Below are 16,502 nucleotides of genomic sequence, written 5' to 3'. Positions count from 1 at the left end.
AAAGAAGAGACAAAAAGAAATACAAAATAGGAGTTCCCGTCATGGCTCCGTGGTTAATGAATCCTCCGTGGTTAATGAATCCGACTAGGAACCAAAAAGTTTCGGGTTCGATCCTGGCCTTGCTCCGTGGGTTAAGGATCCGGCGTTACCATGAGCTGTGGTGTAGGTCGCAGATGCGGCTCGGATCCTGCGTTGCTGTGGCTCTGGTGTAGGCCGGTGGCTATGGCAATGATTAGGCCCCTAGCCTGGGAATCTCCATATGCTGCGGGAGCGGCCCAAGAAATGGCAAAAAGACAATAAATAAATAAGTGAATAAATAAATAAATAAATAAAAGAAATATAAAATAGTGGACCCAAACCTAGCTATATCAATAGTTACATTAATTCTATACGGTATAGCCATTTGCCAAAAAGCAAAGACAGAATAGATAAAACAGTAAGAACAATGTACACATTGTCTTCAAAAAGGCACATCCTAAATAGAAAGACACAGATGTGATAAGCATAGGAAAAGTGATATTATTGACACCAAAGTAAAAATTGAGTTAAGGACCACTACCAAGGATAAAGAGGGATCTCTTGCAATGATTAACATGTCAACTCATCACGAATATGTAACAATCATAAATATGCATGCTCCTAATAACAGAGCTTTGAAATATACAAAGCAAAAAAGGAAAGAATTAAAAAGAGAAACAGAAAAATCCAAGGAGTTCCCATTGCGGCTCAGTGGAAACGAATCCGACTAGTATCCATGAGGGTGAAGGTCCGATCCCTGGCCTCACGCAGTGGGTTAAGAATCTGGTGTGGCCATGAGCTGTGGTGTAGGTCCCAGACATGGCTCAGATCTGGTGTTGCTGTGGCTGTAGTGTAGGCTAGCAGCTACAGCTCCAATTGGACCCCTAGCCTGGGAACCTTCATGTGCCTTGGGTGCAGCCCTAAAAAGACAAAAAAAAAAAAAAGAAAAATCCATAATCATATCTGGTGATTTTAACACACTCTCGGTAATTAATAAAGGCAGACAAAAAAATCAATAAAAACATAGAAAATTTGAACTACACTGACCTGATGTTTACAGAACACCATCATACCCAACAATGTAGAATATACATTCTTTTCAAGTGTACATGGAATGGTCAACAGGATAAGACCATATGCTGGGCCATAAAATATGTGCCAATTTTAAATGACTGAAATCTTACATAACATATCTTCTGATAACATAACAAGAAAAGCACCAAATATGTGGAAATTAAACACCACAATTCTGAAAACGAAAACACAGCATCATCGAAAATTTGTAGGGTACAGCTGAAGTGATGCCTAAAGGGAATTTTATGGTATGAAACGCTTACACTTAAAAAGGAGAAAAGTTTTAAATCACTGACCTATATTTCCATTTCAAGAGGTTAGAAAAAGAGCAAATTAAACCAAAAGAGCAAACTAAAGGGAACAAATAAGAAATAAAAGAACTAAACAACTGTAAACCAACTATAATGGGAAAAAATCTCACGAAAAAATTTTTTAAAAAAGAAACTAAAAAACTGAAATGAAGAGATACACCATGTTCGTTATCAGAAGACTTCATATTGTTTGCTCTCTCCAAACTGACCTATAGATTGCACACAAGTCTAATTAAAATCTCAACAGGTTTTTGGGTATTTTTGGTAGAAATGGACAAGTTGATTCTTAATTTATATGGCTATTACAGAATAGCCAAAATAATCTTAAAGAAAAAACAGAGGGCTTACACTTTCTGATTTCAATATATAGCTATAATGTTCGAGAGACTGTAATATTGTCATAAGGCCGGACGAAAAGATCAATGAGCAGAAGAGACCGTCTTGCAATAGACCTCACACATACTTGGTCAGATCATTTTGAACAAAGATGCCAAAGCAATTTAATGGAGAAAGGAAAATATTTTCAACAACTAGGTATCTGTATGGAGAAAACAAAACAACAGTGACAAAAACAATTACCACCATTTTAGTGCCTGTGGCTCTCGGAAGCAGTCCCACCAGACCCTCTGCACCGTCAGGCTACAGTGAGTGGAGAGCCTTCCGGTCCAAGTCCTCCCTTACGAAGAGAAACTGTAACAAATTCCAGAGGTCTCATGATCTTTGTTTACCTCATTTTTTTTGGCCAGGAAAAAATTTTCAAAACCTCCCAGGACCATCTAGGAGGACCCGCATCCCATTCCCAGATTGCTCTGCCCATCTCATCACTCCATCCAGCCTCCCCCCTCTCCTTTCTCCCATGCCCTTGCACTGTGCTCTCTGTCACTGGCTCCATGAGCTGCCACTCACACACCTTCCATTCCCCCACCTCCCGCTGCCTGCAGTTTCACTGAAGCCTGGCTCCCCCCTGAGGCTCGGTCAGGCAGAGAGATCGGCTTAGTCTTACAGCAGAGAGCTCAGGCGTCGGTAACCTCTCTGCCCCGACTCTGCGGCTTCCAGACCACTCTCTCCCACCCTTGTGAGGAACTGCCTTCTGCCTGGGTGTGCCTGCCCCCTGATTTTGCCTCCCACTCGTCCCTCCAGATGTTCCGGTCACCCCCTCTTAGTCAACAGAGGAGGCCGGAGTTTGCCCTTCACTGGCTCTCCTCATGGCATCCGAACGACACCTGAACGCTGGCATTCCTCAAGCTGGGCCCCAGCCTCTCTTCTCTCGCCGTGCCTTCCCTTCCGGCAGGTTTCTCAACCTCAGCACTACTGACATTTGGGGCTGCATAATTCTTCACTGGGGGCGGGGGCTGCACTGTGCGGTGCAGGGTGTTCGGCAGCATCCCTGGCCTCTTCCCACTGGATGCTGGTCCCCAGAGAGAAGCACGGCCTTCAGTGATTACATATGTGTGCACAGCCTCAAATGTCCCTTTGGTATCTCTTCAAAGGCTCACGGGCATCTCAACCTTCACCTGTCCTCAACTGAAGTTTTGTCTTGAAATGTATCCTGTGCCAAGTCTTCACCACCTGAGCAAATGGCCTGACTGAGAAACCGAGGAGCCATCTCTGATTTCTCCCATATCCAATCCACCTGCAGGACCAATAAATTCTACTCCCAAATTAGTTCTCAAACCTGTGCACCCCCTTCATCATCACCTCACACCAAACCACAAAGATTCCTCACCTGGACGAATACCTTAACCTCTAAATGCATGTCCCTGCTTCCACTCCGGCCTTCGAGCAGCCAGAGTGGCCATTCAACTAAACCACTCCTTTATTTAAAATCTGAAGAGAGGAGTTCCTGTTGTGATGCAGCAGAAACAAATCTGACTAGGTACCATGAGGTTGCGAGTTCGATCCCTGGCCTCGCTCAGTGGGTTAAGGATCCAGCATTGCTGCCAGCTGTGGTATAGGTCACAGACGCAGCTCAGATCTGTCATGGCTGTGGGTGTGGCGTAGGCCAGCAGCCATAGCCCTAATTAGACCCCTACCGTGGGAACCTCCATATGCCAAGGGTGTGGCCCTAAAAAGACAAAAGACAAAAAACAAAACAAACAAAAAGAAACACTATGGGTTTACAATTAACAAGGACCACACTCTGGAAAACTGGAAAATTACGGCACAAACAATCTAGTTTTTTTCTATTAAAATATGTCAGGAAAAAAAGAAAGATTTGGAGAAGAAACTTCTAGAGACTTGAAAGACACAACCACTAATCGCAATGCACTGTCTCTATGTGCATTTCATTCAAACAAATAAATACGTAAATCAAATAAATAAGACAACTAGGGACATTTAAATGATATTCGATAATATAATGGAATTAACTTTTTGTGTGTGATAATGGTTTGGGGCTATATTCGAAAAAGAGAGATCATCTTTTAGAAATATACATACATTGAAACATTTACAGATAAACTGATATATCTGGAACTTGCTTCAAAAAATCTGGGGTGGGGAGTTCTATTGCAGCACCATGGGTTAAGGATCTGGCGTTGTCACTGCTGTGGCTCGGGTTCAATCCCTGGCCTGGGAACTTCCACACGCTATGGGTGTGGGGAAAAAAAAGAAAGAAAGAAACCTGAGGTGGAAGGGGAAATGCGTGGGCATGAAACAAGATTGGCCATGGAGTTCCCGTTGTGGCTCAGCAGAAACAAACCTGACTAATAACCATGAGGACGCAAGTTCGATCCCTGGTCTCCGCTCAGTGGGTTAAGAATCCGGCATTGCTATAAGCAGCAGTGTGAGTCACAGACACAGCTGGCATCTGGTGTTACTGTGGCTGTAGCTCAGGCCAGTGGCCACAGCTCTAATTTGACCCCTAGCCTGGCAAACTCCATATGCTGCAGATGCGACCCTAAAAAAAAAAAGATTGGCCATGAGTGGATCATTTTCGAAGGCGGGTGATAGGTAAATGAAGGTTCATTTTACTATTCTCTCTACTTTTGTAGCGAACATACAGTGAGTTTTAGAAGTCCAAAACCAGAAAGTTTAAAAAAAAAATAAAGCATGTTATAGTAAAGAATACCCTGGAAACTGACTAGCTGTGGCTAGTTGGTGGGAAACCAAAGTGGAGGACCCTGGCCTTGGGAGGTAATCATGTCCTGTCCCCATACTGGCTCCGGAGCCAGGACCAAAGCAAGGCTGGGCTCAGCTGTGGATCTGCAAATTCCTGGACAAGCTGGGGAAAGCTGCTGTTGGCTGTGCAGGTTCTTGTGCGATGGGCAGTATGAGGGGGCTGGAGGGGCGAGTGAGGGGGGCTCATCTGGGGGTCACAGAATAGGGGGTTTGGGGAATGAGTAGGTAAGGGCACATCTTTGGGAAGTGACTGGAGGCTACTCTGGCTCTTTGCTGCTGTCTGTCCCCCCTCACTACACAGGGCACGGAGATGTATCTCTTTTATTCATTCACTGTCACATGGCCAGTGTCTTGTACACAGTAGGCTCATTAAAGTATTACGAGTATATCATTATTAACAGTAAATAAGTGAATGACCTCTAATAAGGCCCAATAAAGTAAATGCTGCGACAGCATTGTAAGCAAATGCGCGCTTACAAGTAACACATATTCTTTGAATTAAAATAACTTATTTCTAAAAATCACCAGTAACGTTCCTTTACATTTTTCATATCTTTTGTTATAAGTTTCTACATATAGCACCTTATTTAAAAACTTACCAAAACCTACTACAACATAATCAGGCTGGATATTATTCAGCCTAGCAGAGCCAAGGTCTCCTGGTTTCCTAGCCAGTATTTCCTCGGCCCTATCACCCTGCGAAGATTTAGAATTAGTCAAGTGCTGAAGATATACCACGTTTCCCAAGAAGCAATTATATCTTCACAATACAACATTAAATTTCTAATTTGCCTTGAAGATGTGAATTTTGTGACTCTGGGTGAGTGACAACGTAACTCGACATTAGCAACTAACCCAAGACCAAGAGAAAGTTTAGAACAGTGACAAAAAGGATTGTGTGCTTAAGAAACAAAAGGGATCTTGTGCCTCGAAGAGGGAACCAGAGGGAGAGCACACTTTCCTCTGCTGAACTAGTAACACAAACTGGTTGTACTGGCAGAGATCCTGATTTATGCAGAGCTCAACCAAGGTATACCCCGAGGAATCTAACCAGGAGCTAGAACAAACTGGAAAGAGGAAAAAGTTGCCACAAACAGAAGGCAATTTAAAAGTCTATGAGTGTATTTCAAAACATGACTTCGTTTAGGAAATCTGGTTTCTCTGGGCGTGTATACTTCAAATGAGGTATTTTCAACAAACTATATGAACTAGCCCCAAACAGGGAAGTTGTCTTTGGATTTCAAGTTAAATTTATTACAGAATCCCACCCTTGTGTGGACTAAGGTATGTAAAATATTCAGGATTTTAATTCCATCTGTATGATTCAGGCAGTTTATTTTGCTAAATAGGATATATGATCAGGTTTCAAAGCAACCAAAGAAAAAGACAATTTTATAAAATCTGGACCACCCAGCTTATTTCTCGAAAAAATGGCCTCCAGATGCACTGAATGTTGGAACACTGTATCTTATTTCTATTAATACATCAGTGACAGTACTGACCTGCTGTCAGCAGTCACCAGCACACTGGAACAAAGGAAAAAATCTAACAGCCAGAGGTAATGGCTCATAGACAGTTCTCAACTGACTCACCAAGACTCACAGTGATATCATCTCCAACCAAGTGTCGTTATTTTATTTTACACTTAAGAATGAAGATAAGAGGCATGAAAGGTTGGAACGGTTTCCTGTTTGTTTCAAAGAGAATTAAAACAAAATTAATTAGCCAAAATTCAAAGATGGCGTGATATGGAAGTTCCCAGGCTAGGGGTTGATCAGAGCTGTAGCTGCCGGCCTACACCACAGCCACAGCCACGCTGGATCCTTAACCCACTGAGCGAGGCCGGGGAATCAAACCTTCATCTTCATGGATGCTAGTCAGGTTCATAACCTGCTGAGCCGTGACAGGAACTCCAAAAGAAGACTTCTGTTTTTGTTTTTTGGTTGTTTTTTTTTTTTTTTTTTTTGCTTTTTAGGGCCACACCCAGGGCATATGGAAGTTCCCAGGCTAGGGGTTGAATCAGAGCTATAGCTGCCGGCCTACACAGCCACAGCAACACAAGATGCAAGTCACATCTGCAATCTACACCTCAGCTTACAGCAACGCTGGATCCTGGACTCACTGAGCAAGGACAGGGATCGAACCTGCCACCTCATGATTCCTAGTCAGATTCGTCTCCGCTGTGCCACGATGGGAACTCCCCCGAAAGAATTCTTGATGAAGCACAAACTTCATCTCATTCACTCTTTAGAGCTAAACACAGCTCATGTAAGAATGCCCTTCAGAAGTTCTCTTGTGGCTCCGCGGGTTATGGATTGGGTGTTGTCACTGCAGTGACTAGGGTCACTGCTGTGGTGCAGGTCTGATCTCTGGCTCGGGAACTTCCATGTGCCGTGGCCAAAAAGAAGAAAAGGAGGAAGAATGCTTTCCATACACTACCTGTCAGACATCCATTCTGGGGGCTGAACCATGACCTGAAAAAGCCCTGCTGACTAAAAAGACTTAACAAGCCAACTGCACCGAGTCTCATCACCTAAGCCCTCGTTTTGAGGCAGTCAAACATCATCATCATTTAGCAATATGTCTATAGTGTCACATGTATTCAGCTTTCAATACTTCAAGCTGCACTTAAGCCAGTGACTGAAGGACCAGATTGCCAAAATTCACCGGAATAATTCTTTGTCAGGGGCAGATTTTGATCAATGCCAAGAAGTGAAACTGGCTCATACCCACCAACCTCTTTGAAAAATATTAGTGCCTCTGAATGAATTCATAGATTCAGAGCCAAAGAGAACCACTCACAGGATTAGAACTGCTGCTTCCTACCACTTATGGGCACTAAACAATAGTAGGGCATCACCGATACTTTCCATATAAGGAAGTCTCGTGAGGCTAGCAAGCTCTTTTTAAGAGAATCACCGGTTCTAAACTCTAAAAAGCTACTCCTAAAAGGATACATTTTATAGTATGTGAAATTATATCTTAATTTACAAAAAAACCCAACAGACTATTTCAACTACAGTTTTGCCATTTCTAACACTCATGAGGATAGAGAACAGTAATCTAAAAGTATACACTGAGAAATGACCTTACATATCCTAAAGCTATAATCTATTCAAACAGATGTCAATTGTTATCATACTTGGATAGTGCACAATGAATTGTTTTAAAAAACTGCCCTCATACTGACTCACAGGCTTTGAAAAATTTATGGTTTCCAAAGGAGACAGTTGGGGGGCGGGGGGATGAGCTGGGGGTGTGGGATGCGCTGGGGGTGTGGGACGGAAATCCTATAAAACTGGATTGTGACGATCATTGTACAACTATAAATGTAATAAATTCATTGATTAATAAAAAATAAAAAATAAAAAACTGCCCTTACTCTTCTCGATTATAATTCTAGCGCAAACATCTAATCATGAGATTATCAAAAGTCCTAATAAAGAATGGCTTTACAGGCTTCACGGGGAGATATTTAAGTGAAATGAGTAGGCCTAAATACTTCACAACAGTAAAATATAAAGCAGTACAATGACCATTTCTGGCTAATCATACGACTTAAATTTGTGCCAAATAAATAAGACTCGTTTTGCCAAAAGAACAGAGCATCTGAACAGTTCTTATGTAAATATACCGAACAGAGGAAAAGTGTCCTTTTCAACCCTAGGATACAATTTCTAGATCTGACACCAGGAACAAGCCCCAGTGAAACAGAAGCGTCAAGTTTCACAGCAATCACCCTCCACTTATTTAACTTTTAATCACACATATAATAAAGACCAAGAATAATTGCTTATTATGTCAAGAAAAAATTACTTACAAGAGATAGCAGCAAACCGAACAGGTCACCAACATGGTGATGATGACTCTTAAAAAAAAAAAAAAAAAAGCAATCATTAGATAACTAACAATTAAACAGACATCATACGAGGTTTAAGTCCCCTTCCCAGGTGATCAAACTGGCAAGGACTGCACAGCACAGAAATGGATCCAAACTTGCTCAAACACCAGGACACTTGGTAGAATTCCATGTCAGTAATTAACATTTGTGTTTGAAGAGATGGGTGTTAAGCCACAGTTTAGGGGTCTAGTCCAAATCCATCTGAAACTGAACCCGAAAGCCTGCAATGACAATGAGCCTTGACATGCAAGTAACGGCCCCATCCCATGGTATTCTCTGCAATGAAACGACACTACACTTTTAAAAATATGCCTTTCTAGCGTTCACCTCTCATCTCCATTCCTGTCTGAAAAAGTTAAACCTGGCTCTCTTATCAGTCAAATTTCAACACTAATAAGAACTGAATTCATGATATTCTCTTCCCATTGCTCTCTTCCCAAAGGCTCCCCTTCTAAATCTCTGACTCCTGAGAAGCTTGGCCATTTCCACCCATCCAACCCACCCCTCCGATTTGTCACCTTTGCTCATGCCTCCCCGGCACCCTCACACTCACTAAATGCTGTGGACAAGTCCTCTGAAGCGTTCTTCCTTTACCATTCCCACCGTTAACTTCAAAATATATCAGGTTCGCCTGGCTAACTAACTGCTAGCAGATCAACACTTTCTTGCCCTTTCATTCTATCCAAGCATTCATTCACTCCTACAATCACCTCGGATTAATCTTTCTAAAACATTGCTGGCATTACATCACTCTGGAGCTTAATACCTTTCAATGCCCCTGATCATCCAGGGGAATAATTTCCCAACATGGGGTCTCCACGCACCAAAAACTAAGCAAGACTATCTCCTAGGAGGCAGGGAGCAAATATCAGAACTCCTATATATATATAAACTTGGCCTTTAGAAATTCTGTGTGTGTGTGTGTGTGTGTGTGTGTGTGTGTGTTTTGTGGTTAACTTATTGGCCTGTCCATTCATGCATTCAATAGATTCTGAGTGTCCTGTATGCACCAGGCTCTGGGGAGAGAGGAGTGAACAAACCCCTGCTCTCTATAGCAAAGGCTCCCCGCAAGACGGTATCAGGTATTCAAAGAGAACAGAGGCCTGTGTAGCAAAGCAGAGCAAGGAGGGCCTGGTAGAAAGTGAGGTCAGAGGTATTTTGTAGCTTCTGAAAGGAAAAGAGAAGCTCTTTGGAAGGATTTGGGGAGAGGACTGACAAAATCTGATCCAAATTCTAATAGGATCTCTCTGCAGGGTGGAAACAGACTGGGAAAGGGGAACAAAGGGAAAAGCAGAAAAACTGGTCAGGGCAGAATTCCTCTAATGGACCAGCTAGCGCCTGTGCGGAGAACTGGTAAGACTCTGGAGAGAGATATATATATATACACACACACACACACAATTTTTTATTTTTTATTTTTTTTTTGTCTTTTAATTTTTATTTATTTATTTATTTGTTTTTTCTTTTTACACTTTTTTTTTTTTTTTTTCTGGCCATGCCCATGGCCTGTGGAAGTTCCCAGGCCAGGTACTGACCCCATACCACAACAGCCACCCAAGCCACTCAGGGATAATGCTGGATCCTTAACAACTAACTGTGCCACAAGAGAACTCCTGGATATATTTTGAAGGAACAATCCTCAAAATATGTACCTTATATGATGTTTATAACACAGCCATATATAGGTAGGAGGTTTGTGCTAAAAACTCTGACAGTTGCACAATAAAAAAATGTTTGAAGATCTATAAAATCAAGTCCAGCTCTTCACATTAATTCCCTCCACTTAGCCTTCTCACCACTCTTGACTTTCAAACAGCAACCCTTCATTCCTGAACGTAGGTGCCCTCAGTGTCCCTGACACACCATACTTATTACTCTCCAACCCAGGCTTCTGCTCATCTGCCTCCATTCCTGTGCCCCAACTTGTGAATCCCTTCCTCAATCTTTGTCTTCCCTAAAAGACCATCTCAGCGAGCAGAAACAGAAACCCTTCTGTACTACCTGCTTTTTTTTTTTTTTTTTTTTAAACTGTGCCCACAGCATGCTGAAGTTCTGGGCCTGGGATCGATCCCGAGCCATAGCAGTGACAACTCCAGATGGTTAACCCACTAGGCCACCAGGGAACTCCTGAGTTCTAGCTGCTTAATAGTTCAACATCAAAAGAAAAGCTCCCTCATTAAAATATCAGCTCTCGGAGTTCCCATCGTGTTGCAGGGGAAACAAATCCGACTAGGAACCAGGAGGTTGCAGGTTCGATCCCTGGCCTTGCTCAGCGGGTTAAGGATCTGGTATTGCTGCGAGCTATGGTGTAGGTCACAGATGTGGCTCGAGTTTTGCATGGTTGTGGCTGTGGTGTAGGCTGGTGGCTACAGCTCCGATTAGACCCCTAGCCTGGGAACCTCCACAGGCCCTAAAATAAAATAAAATATCAGCTTTTAATGTGCTTCTTCTTAGTTGCTGCCTGCTGAAGTGTTTAGTGGTAAAGTGTCATGATGACTGCAATTTACTTTCAAATGGTTCAGCAAAATTATGTATGTTTACACAGATTCACAGATAAAGCAAATATGAAAATGTTAACATTACTGAATCTAGGTGGTACTATCTGACATTTGTACTACTCTTTCTACTCTTCTGCTGTATTTGAAAATGTTCCATAGTTTCTGAGAAGACTGGAGCTGACTGAACTCCAATCCCTGCACCTGCTCCCGCCCCCGCCCCACCTACTGCTAAGGGAGCCCCTGTGAAAAACTCTGAAGCTTTCACAGCATCTGTGGATTCCTAAAGAAGAAACTGAGATATCGTGAAAAACAGAAACGGTCAGGAATCAGCGGTCCAGGCATAGACTTGATTTCATCCAGCCAAAAGATGAGAGTAAGGAGCCTGCTTTGGGTTGTACAAATTCAGAAGAGTTTTTGCCTTTGGCCATGTTTTGCTCCCAGCTTCACCAGGTCCTAAAAACCTCCTCATCCCCCATGTGCTGCATTCTGATGTGCAAGGGTCTCAGAGAAGAGGATTTAAGGGCAAAGATGCCCCTCTTCCTGCTCATACAGCCCCTTCACTTATCTCCCTAATGAAGAAGGTTTTCCTCCTTCAAATGAGAAATGCGCTCCTGCATTAAACATTCACCATATTCCTTGAAGCAATTCAGCTCCTTCATATACTTTAAAAAAAAAATTATCTTCAGTCTTTTGAGGTAAAGGGGAACTAATACTAATTCAGTACTAATATTTCCATTTTATAATGAGGAAATGAACGTGGAAATGTTAACTCAATTATCCAAGGTCACGGGTATCATCCAACTGGGAGCAGTGTCTCTCAAAGCATGATACAATAATTCCTAGGAGATACCGTGTGGGGTTTTTTGGCCACACATGGCATGTATGTGGAAGTTCCAGGGGGCCAGGGGTTGAACTCGTGCCACAGCAGTCACCTGAGCCACAGGAGTGACCTGAGCCACAGGTCCTTAACCCACAGTGCCACCAGGGAATTCTGAGACACCCTGTGTATTAAGACCTGCTCAGTCCTGCCAAGAGCAGGAAATAGGACTGAGGTGGAGGCTATGAATTAGATCCAGATAACGTATCACTAGCAGGTCAAACCTGAAACGTGACATTAGGGCTAGAAACTGAGTAGCCCGTGGACCACAGGATGCCACTTTATTACCCTGTATAACAGAAGTAGCATCAAGAGCCAAGGCTGGGCATGGTGGGCTTTCAAGAAAGGAGTGGTTAAGCTACCAGCATAATAAATGCTTTCTGAGTACAAAGGCTGGAAAGGCAGACAGTGGGTGATAAAACGGTTGAAGACAGAAATACAACAAAGGCATATTTGTTGTTCTCTAACTCCAGTAGGAGAAATAAGTCCAAAGAATTAAATTTGGTTAATACAAATCATTTTAAGAAACCCTAAATTCTGACACTCTAAATAATCTATTACAGACTGGAGAGATGACCTCATGTAATTGCTTTTTTTTTTTTTTTTTTGGTCTTTTTTAGGGCTGCACCAGCGGCATATGGAGGTTCCCAGGGTAGGGGTCGAATTGGAGCTACAGGGCCAGCCTACACCACAGCCACAACAATGCCAGATCCGACCCCTGTCTGCGACCTGCACCACAGCTCATCACAATGCCGGATCCTTAACCCACTGAGTGAGGCCAGGGATTGAACCTGTGTCCTCATGGATGCTATTCACGTTTGTTTCCCATGAGCCATGATGGGAACTCCCTTATATAATTGATGTTACAAGGGATATGGCCCTAATGTAATTGAAGGAGAGAAATGCCTAATGTAATTGAAGGAGAGAAATTCACTTGGTTTTTTGGGGGTTTTGTTTTGTTTTGTTTTGTCTTTTTGTCTCTTTTAAGGCCGCACCCGCAGTACATGGAGGTTCCCAGGTTAGGGGCTGAATTGGAGCTACAGCTGCCAGTCTACAGCACAGCCACAACAACGCCAGATCCGAGCCACGTCTGTGACCACAGCTCATGGCAATGCCGGATCCTTTAACCCACTGAGGGAGGCCAGGGACCCAACTCGAGTCCTCAAGGATGCTAGTTGGGTTTGTTAACCACTGAGCCACCACGGGAACTCCTTTCATTTGTTTTTTCATCAAAACAAATTCTGATTTACTTGTAAGCTAGAGAGAAGTAACAGGTCTAACACAAGTTTATTCCAGAGAGCAAAGGAGAATCAGGTCACAAAATATATTTGCTTTTCTTTAATAAAGGAAATAGAATTATCCACTCAACAAATATTTATTGAATGGGAGTACCCATCATGGCTCAGCAGAAACAATCTGACTAGCATCCATGAGGACGCAGGTTTGATCTCTGGCCTCACTCAGTGGGTTAAAGATCTGGCGTTGCACTAAGCTGTGGTGTAGGTTCCAGATGCGGCTTGAATCTGTTATTACTGTCCTGTAGCGTAGGCCAGCAACTACAGCTCCAATTAGACCCCTAGCCTGGGAACCTCCATATGCTGTGGGTGCGGCCCTAAAATAAAAAAAGTAAAAAATAAGAATTTATTGAATGTCCACTATACATGCAAAACACTATGAAGCCACCAATTAGTTTCAAAGAATAAAACGAGAGATGGTGCTCCCCCAAAACTGTGAATTCAATGTTTCACCCCACATGATCTTACAGTGAGAAGAAAATGACTAAAAGGCAAAAGAGGAACCAGAAAGAGGGTGTTTCAAAGCTCCTTTGAGAACACTCTGCTTCACACCACAATTTTTAAAAAGTTTACTTACCAAACAGATAAATCTCTATCTAACAAAGAAGTCTGGGAAAAAAGTCTCCTTAAAAGTCTTTCTTAAGGATCTCTTAAGCTTCTAAGAGCTTGTTACACTCACATACCAGCGCCCTCCAAAAGGTATGACGCAGGGGTTTCTAAACAATACCTCCAGCTCTTCGGTAACTAATCTCGCTTTAGATCAGGCCCCAGCTACCTCCTGGCGCCCACTAGATGCAAGGCCTGGGCTCAATGTCATTGCACAAGCTTGTCCTGTGCAACTGCGAGAGGCTGCGAGGCAGAGAGGGCCATTTCTGTTTTATTTATTTGATCTGTTCCTTCAAAGATTAGGCAAACGAGGCCTCATTTGGGTGGACGGCAGGGCTAAAGAGGCAATAGTCGTCTAGGGACGAACCGCAACTTCTCTTTTGAATCGATATAAACCCATTTCCGACTGTACCCTCCTACAGAGGGACGTGATGAGAAAAAATTCCCCTAAAACTCCTTCTCGAGGGTCTGGCGGAGGTCAAACTCCTCACGCTCGGGCCGGGAGACATGGAGGCTGCTGCGATAAGGAAATTGCGGGGCTGCACGCGGCTCGGGGCCTGACTCTGGACTGCAGGACTACCCGGGGAAGGTCTCTGACCAGAGCAGGGTCGCCCTCTCCCCTGCCCGGCCCGGCCGGTCCTCACCCCGCGTCCCACCCCAGGCAGGCCTGGCGCACTTACCCCCGGTTGGGACCCTTAGGGATGAACCAGGGAACCAGGAAGCCGACGAAGCCCCAGAACACGCTCATCACGATGAGAGGCACCGTGAGGCCGGTATACGCCATGGTTGCCGTCGGAGCTGCCAGCCCCTGCCCCGCCGCCTCACTTAGGTGCCACCCGGAAGTGTCAACACAGACCGCGTGATCGGCGCGCGCAAAGACCCGCCTCCTGCGCCTCACGTGACCGCGCGCCGGACCCGCCCCTCTGGGGCCGGGCTATAGAGCCCCGCCCTCTCCCGGAGGGTCTCTGGGCTTACTGCTCGTTGACAGAAGGCGCTCGCCCTGTAGCCCCAGAGGTAAGTGTCAAGTCACCAAGGGCTTAGCAGTTTCCGGGCAAGAACGTGGCCCTTTTAAGAAACACATGTAGTTATTTACAGTTTTAGCTTCTTATGCAACAAACGTGTAGAAAACTTCATAGTAATTTTCTGTTCAGAATTCCTGTGTGCCAGGCACTGGGATATGAGTTAAGTGCTTGAGTTCTTTTCGAACACCTCACTACAGCCTATGAAGTAGTCTTAATTACTATACCCACTTTGCACCTAAAGAAACTGAGGTCCAGGGAGCAGGTTACAATTTTTGCCCAGAGTCTGGTACCTAGTTAAGTGGCAGAGCCAAGGTTCAACCTTTGATGATGTGATTTTCAAGGCCAGCGCTCTTAGCTACTGACCTACTGTTAGACTTGTGCACTGAGCCAGGTTTTGGGGTTACAGAAATCAGACACCACCACCCGCTCTAGGAATTCATGAACTGATGAGGAGAAGGACTTGTGAGCAGGTCACTCAGTGCAGTGTCAAGGTAGAGGGAACCAAAGAGCATGACTGTCCACTGCAGCCAGTTCTGAGCGGAGCCTTGAAAAGGGAGTAGGAATTAAAGCCAGAATATTGAGGAGAAGGTAACGTGGACTTTCTAATGCACGCCAAGCTTCACATACGTTCACTGTAATATGTATGTGACAACCTTGGAACAGAGAAAGAACCCCGTTCTGGAAGAGCTCTCAGACAGAAGCAAGATTGAAAGCAAATCCATAAACCAATCCAACGTACTTTACCCTGGACCATGGTTTTTCTGCAGTAGTCACCTTTCTTCACCTCGAATTACCTCCTGATTTCTTTCTTCATTCAACTAGAATGGACCCTGTATTAAATGAGAAATTGGACCAATGATCTTTAGCATCTGTACCAACTCTTCAAATATGATGCCCAACCTTCACCTGAAGGACAAGGTAGGAAACTAGTTGGTCTCCTTTGTGCTCATATTTCTCCCCCAGCAGCTCAGTTGCGGCAAAAATTCTATTGTCGTTAAGTTCCAGTCCAAGCACCACGCTCTCCAAGACCTATTTCATTGCATTAATGCATGTCTTGTGGCCTTGTACTTGTGTGTGTGCATAATCAAGCCAACCCTCTGCTAGAGGATCGAGTGCTTGAGAATGAGCGTGTTAAACTGATCTTTGCCCCCTAGGAGCACTTTATACATGGAAGGTGCTTAATAAACACTTGTACAACTGAACTGAATAGTTAAGAAAGGGTGAGATCACCCCGATCTCTATCAGAGAAAAAAGCTTGCTCCTATTTTCTTTCAATTTCCTTTTTTTTAAAAAAAAAAAAAACTCACTTCTAATTGTGGTAAAACATACATAACAAAAAATTTACCTTCTTAACCACTTTTAAGTTTTCAGTCCAGTAGTGTTAAGTATATTTACACTGTCGTGTACCTGAGCTGATCTCCAGAACTTTTGCAAACCCACTACGAAACTCCCCATTTGCTCTTCACCCAGCCCCTAGGAACAACCATTCTACTTTCTGTTTCTGTAAGTTTGACTACTCAGGATACCTGCTGTACAGGAGTTCCCTGGTGGCTCAGTGGGTTAAGGATCCAGTGTTGTCGCTGCTGTGGTGCAGGTTTGATTCCTGTCCCAGGAAGTTCTGCATGCCACAGGTACAGAAAAAGAAAAAAAGATACCTGATGTAAGCATAATGTCCTCAAGATTCATCCATGTTGTAGCATGTATCAGAGTTTCCTTCCTGTTTAAGGCTGAATAATATTCCACTGTATGTATATACTCATTTTGTTTCTCCATTCACCTT

At 43.7% G+C, this 16,502-nt stretch overlaps 1 protein-coding gene across 1 annotated transcript in view; it reads right to left on the bottom strand.

Annotated features, from left to right (window-relative positions):
- The window catches only part of ATP6V0E1 (ATPase H+ transporting V0 subunit e1), a 34,937-nt gene extending 20,368 nt beyond the window's left edge, over positions 1–14,569 (bottom strand). Inside the window, exons 1-2 of the mRNA XM_047789743.1 lie at positions 14,381–14,569; positions 8,344–8,391 (exon numbers count right to left, since the gene is read on the bottom strand). Coding sequence (XP_047645699.1) covers positions 8,344–8,391; positions 14,381–14,484 — 152 coding nt within the window. The 5' untranslated portion in view covers positions 14,485–14,569. The remainder of the gene's footprint in view (positions 1–8,343; positions 8,392–14,380) is intronic.
- Between the last annotated feature and the right edge of the window lie 1,933 nt (positions 14,570–16,502).

This window comes from Phacochoerus africanus, chromosome 1, assembly GCF_016906955.1.
Source record: "Phacochoerus africanus isolate WHEZ1 chromosome 1, ROS_Pafr_v1, whole genome shotgun sequence".
In the NCBI taxonomy this organism is placed as follows: domain Eukaryota; kingdom Metazoa; phylum Chordata; class Mammalia; order Artiodactyla; family Suidae; genus Phacochoerus; species Phacochoerus africanus.
The sequence above is the reverse complement of the archived record's forward strand: the minus strand, read 5'-3'. Positions and strand labels throughout refer to the sequence as shown.